This window comes from Pipistrellus kuhlii, unplaced genomic scaffold (genome assembly GCF_014108245.1).
Source record: "Pipistrellus kuhlii isolate mPipKuh1 unplaced genomic scaffold, mPipKuh1.p scaffold_m20_p_7, whole genome shotgun sequence".
NCBI classification, from domain to species: Eukaryota; Metazoa; Chordata; class Mammalia; order Chiroptera; family Vespertilionidae; genus Pipistrellus; species Pipistrellus kuhlii.
This window is the reverse complement of record NW_023425573.1, coordinates 31,055,663-31,060,869: the sequence shown is the minus strand read 5'-3', so window position 1 is coordinate 31,060,869 and position 5,207 is coordinate 31,055,663. Positions and strand designations below refer to the sequence as shown.

The 5,207-nt window shown below is 65.7% G+C and overlaps 1 protein-coding gene across 1 annotated transcript; it reads right to left on the bottom strand.

The window, feature by feature from the left end:
- Positions 1–795: 795 nt before the first annotated feature.
- Positions 796–4,274, bottom strand: RTP5 (receptor transporter protein 5 (putative)). Its single transcript, XM_036422139.2, has 2 exons — positions 4,046–4,274; positions 796–2,420 (listed from the first exon to the last, which is right to left on the bottom strand). The coding sequence occupies exons 1-2, from the start codon at positions 4,195–4,197 to the stop codon at positions 1,127–1,129; spliced, it is 1,446 nt and encodes a 481-aa protein (XP_036278032.2). The 5' UTR covers positions 4,198–4,274; the 3' UTR covers positions 796–1,126.
- Between the last annotated feature and the right edge of the window lie 933 nt (positions 4,275–5,207).

Below are 5,207 nucleotides of genomic sequence, written 5' to 3'. Positions count from 1 at the left end.
GGGATGTGCCTGCAACCAAGGTACATGCCCTTGACCGGAATCGAACCTGGGACCTTTCAGTCCGCAGGCCGACGCTCTATGCACTGAGCCAAACCGGTTTTGGCTGTGCTCTCATTTTTATTAGTGAATTTTAATTCTAGTAAATTAATTATTAATGATTTAAACAAAATTTAATTATTCTTAAGACGAATGTTAGAGACACTGCTAAGGGGTGGGGTTGGTTGGCTTTTAACTAAACCAGCTGATTAAACAGTTTAACAACGGCGACTGCCTCCCCGCTCCCCCAACGCAGGGCGGCGATGCGGCCGGCGGCCACACGGGGGCGCCGCAGGACAGCACGGGCGGCCAGCCGGTGGGGGAAGGCGGGCTGGAGGAGCGACGAGTCGGGGTCCTGCTTCCCACCCCTCACCCCATCCAGGGGGCCTTCCGGTGGGCAGGGTGGGCTGGGGGCGGATTGGCCTAGGGGAGCCCCCTAATCCGAGGAGACCCCAGGCTGGTGATCCCCCGCCCTAGCAGTCCCGGTGTTAACCCTTTGAAGGCGTCCTGGCAGGGCAGGGTCTCTGCGCAGGGGGTGTGCCATTAGTGTGGGGTGGACGGGACTCCTCCCACCTGCCCACCAGTCCCCCACCGGTCCCACCAGTTCGACGTGGCCCCGGGACCGTGCACAGCAAAGGGGAGTCCCACAGGAGCTGTGCCTGGGCCCCAGCCCCACCCCGCCCGGGGGGAGTGCCAGGGGCCCCTGGCCACCGCGCTCCCATTCACCACCTTCTCTCAGGCGCTGGCTTTAATGTGTACGGTCTTCTCTTTTTGACTTTTATTGTAATGGCGTGTAACACACACACACACACACACACATGTCTGCACACACAGGAACAGCTGGGGATCACACAGGGGCATGATCACACGTGGGCATCACACGTGGGCATCACGGAACCACTGCTTGAGTCACGTCAAGAGAGAGAACACAGAAGCAAGAGGTCCAGGGAGCAGCTGTGCGCACTGGGAGGCCTCAGCTCGGGTCGGGGGTGGGGGTGGGGGTGGGGGGGGAGCAGCGGGGGCTGGTGGGGAGCAGCATTTTGCTTTGGGTCTGGGCAGCCCTGCGGAGGGAGAGACGCTGTGGGGACGATCAAGACGAGCACAGGTACAAGGTCCAGAGGACGAAGAAGATCATGCACATCCAGACCCAGACATCCTCGTAGGGATCCAAACCCTGCCAGCACCAGTTGTCCTCCACCTCCAAGAAGTCCTCCTCCGGGCGGGGCTGGGACCGAGGCCTCCGGGCCCGGCGGCGCCGGTGCCTGTCGCAGTGCCTGCTCCTGCGGCAGCCGCTGCCTGGCGGGCCCCCGAGCTGCATGGTGCTGAAGACGGAGGAGGGGATGATGAGGGACCCCCGGCTGCCCGAGGACGCGGGGCTGAGGGCAGGGTCCGAGCCGCGCTCTGCCCCGCCCTGGCTCTGGTCGGAGACGACGAAGGGGAAGGTCAGGGAGCTGTGGAGGTCGAGGAGGGGGCTGGGGCCCCGGGTGACGTTGGCCAGGGACAAGGGGAAGGTGATGGAGCCCTCGCCCTTCTCCGTGAGGCCCAGGACGTAGGGCACGGGCAGGGTGGCGTCTCCGGCGGGCGCACCGTCGCTGCTGGGATCGGCGTCTGGGCCCGGGGCTTGGCCCAAACGGGAGCCAAAGCCCTTGAAGATGAAGCCTTTGACCTGGAAGGACTTGATGTTCTTGAGCAGGTGGCCTTTGCCATGGAGGATGGGGGTCTTGATGTTGACCAGGATGCTCACGCTGGTGGGCACGGCCCCGAGGCTGGCAGGCTGGTCGGCGGGGCCGCCGCCGCCGATGATCATGAGCCCCTGGGGACCGGCCTCGCCGGGGGGGCCCTCCCCAGGGCCAGCGGTGCCCTGGTCCTTCCCCGCACCGACCAGGGTGAAGGGGACCGTGACGATGTCCGCGTCCTCGCTGAAGAAGCCGCTGCTCTCAGAGAGGGGCTCGGGCGCAGACGGGGGGATGAAGTCCCAGGCACGGCTGGCCACGGCGCCGCCCAGGGCTGGCATGGCCTGGACGGCGCTGGGGCTCCTGGTCGCGGGCTCCCAGGCGGGGTCCGGGGGCTTCTGGAAGAAGCAGACGCCCAGGTCGCAGGCCTCACAGTGGTCCCCGAAGCAGACCTCGGGGCACTGGTCGGAGCTGATGCTCTCCTGGTAGCACTGCTGCAGGACGAACAGGACCAGCTTGTTGAGGAAGAGCCGCACGTTCAGCAGGCTCACCTGGCAGGCGCCCCGGGCGTCCGGCGGGCACAGCTGGCACGCCTGGGCCCAGATCCGCATCTTCACCAGCCCCAGGCGGCGGTCCTTGTCCCATCGCACGTGGAATAGGATGTGCACGTGGGCAGAGGACCAGCCCCACTGGCAGCGGCTGCACTGGAGCCTGGGGGAGAGGGGGAGGGAGAGGCAGGAGTGAGAGGAGGGACAGGGACCTGCCCCTGTGCCCCACAGCCCTCAGCCCTGACGGCCCAGAGAGGGTCCCAGCGTGAGCTCCAGGAACCTGAGCCCATCTGCGCAGGGACAGGAGGCAGGGGCCTGGCCCCTGTCTGCAGCCCACGGTCTGAAAAGCAAGCCCCTTCCATCAGCTTGGCACCGCTGGGTGGCCAAGCCTGGCCTGACGGTGAGAGGCCACCTGCTGCTTTTCTGTCGCTGTGTGACCCGGGGCCTCATCGCCCTGAAGAAATGTTACCAAACGCCAGACAGCCCTGGGGTCCTGGCAAGGGCAGGAAGAGAGGGCGCCTGCGGGGTCTGGGCAGTGCGTCTGTGGAGGGAGGAGCCCACCTGGGAAGGAAGGGGGGGGATAAAGTCAGGGGCTGTGTGGGTGGTGGGGACAGTGCAGGAGGCAGAGAAGGGTGGGCAGAGGTTCTGGATGGTGGGGGGCACCCTGCACCCGTGTGACACTGGCTTTGAGCATGTGAGTAGGGGACCCGAATGGAAGAGGGGAAGCAGCTGCGTGGCTCCCTGGACGGTGAAGGGGCTGGTGAGTCCCTGGGGCTGGGCGGGGCGGGCCCTCGGGTCCCAGACAGGTGACCCGGTGAGGCACATGCGCGCAGGTGTGGGAACCCGCTCTCGTGCGAGGTCTTCTTGCATGTTCCCTCCGGGCATCGGCGGAACTTTCCGTGCCGGCGGCATTGCTCGGCACCTTTTCGAGAGCGGCCGGGGGCGCCCGCACGCGGAGAGTGTGCCAGCTGAGCGTCCTTCGCCTGCATTGGTTAGCGACACCTCCCGGGCTGCAGGCGGCCCGGGCCGGCTCAGAGCGCGGCCTGCGTGACCGCCCACCACCTGCCTGCTGGAAGCCGCTCTGCTCTCCACGCGGGCTGCGGGGGCAGCGCGTGTTTACAGGTGTCTCTCAGGCCCGGGGACGCCAGGTCCCGCCAACAGCTTGGCCTCCTCCGGGTGCCTGGCGAGGGGGATCCCGCAGGTCTGGGTCGGCCGCCGTGCGGACACAGCTGCCGTCATGGCCATGAAGGTGGAGGTTGGCGCAGTGACCCGTGACCACCGGGCTCCCGCCGCCCGCAGCCCAGGCTGGGCACGTGGGCTCCTTGTCTTGGGCTGCGCTGTGTCCGTGTCCTCCTCAGCTTCCTGGTGCCCCCGCCTGGATCACTGCGGAGCTGGGCGGTGGCCATGGCCCTGCCCCTCCCCTGCTCCTGTCAGCGCTGCCATGGAAACCAGGAGAGGCCTCGGGGAGCAGACAAAGCCCTCCTTGTCTGGGCGGCTGCGCCATCCCACCGGCCCCGGCCAGGACAGGGCACCCACCGGGCTCCGGGGTCCCCTCGGGCCAGGCAGGGCCTGAGGCTGCCACTGAAACAGACTGGGCAGGCACGGCCCCCCCTTCCAGGGAGCACAAGCACCCAGCCCACCACCTATGGGGGGACAGGACCAGGCCAGACACGCCCCTGTGCCCACGCCTCAGAAGCCAGGTCACACCCAGGCCGGCTCAGGACTCAGGGCCAGCCGAGGGCCGTGGCCCCTCCGGAAGCCGCAGGAGACCCCTCCCCTCCACCAAACCTGGAGAGCCCCCTCAGCCGGTACTCGTGACTGCCGCTGTCCAGCTGCCCCGAGGCCAGGTTCTCCTCCAGGACCAGCTCCCAGGTGTCCTCGGGCTTCCTCTTGGCCATCAGCTGGGCCAGGGTGCTGACCCACACGTCCATCCCGTCCATGCTGGCGCCGGCCCCGCAGTGCAGACTGCGGGCTGTGCCAGCTCCGGCTCCCAGGAAGCACCGCAGCCCCCCCTGCCCATCCAATAGCTGCCTTGACAACCGTCCAGTCTCCATGGCAACCGGCTCGGCTCAGACACACAGAGACAGGCCGCTTTCTTATCCTCCTGAGTATTTTTCATGACGCAAGCCAGCAATACATTTCTCATTTCTAGAAAGAAAAAAAAAAAGAAAAAAAAGGAAACAAAAAGGAAAAACAACCCAGTGCGAGGAGATTGCCCATCCCCCCTCACCGGAGCTCCCCCCCCCCCCCCCCCCCCGCGCTGACGTCCACGCGAGCTCCCAAGCACGTGTGCGTGCAGATATCCGTGTGTGTGCTTCACAGACGGGAAAAGCATACCCGACAGATCATGCTGTGCCTTGTGTTTCATGCACGCTGGACAGGGGCCCCTGCTCACAGCCCGGCTCTGCCGTAACCCGCCCTGCCCCGCCTCTACTCCTGCCGGTGCGGCTCTTTGTCATTATAGGCAAAGCTGCCAAGAACTTTCTAGAATATGTATCATTGCCAATTTTTCCAAACGTTTTATTGGCTGGAAATGTGCACCATTTACGTAAAAATGCCCAAACGCACCGGTGCCACTTCCGGGACCTGTATGAAGTGATGGTGAGCGCCTGGAAGCCAGCCCCCTGCCGCTGGGCCCGCTGGGGCCACCACTCGGCTGCCGCCCCAGACGCCCTTGTGCTTTCTGTGCGTGGGTGTCTGGCCTTGCCCGCCTTTTCGGTGTGGCTTCAGGAGCTCGGTGGTGTGCCAGGGACAGCGAGGAAAAGTGAGTCGAGGTCAGGCAGAGCGTGGAGGGGCTGGAAAACGCAAAGGAGAGCCAAAGGAAGGCAACTTTGGGGGCCATGGCTGAGGGCAGGGGCCACGTGGAGGCGGGGCTGACACGCTCCTAGCGAAGCCCCCTCGGTGCTGGAGGAGCTGCCAGGGCGGCTTTCTTCTGGGCAGCGGCCGGAGA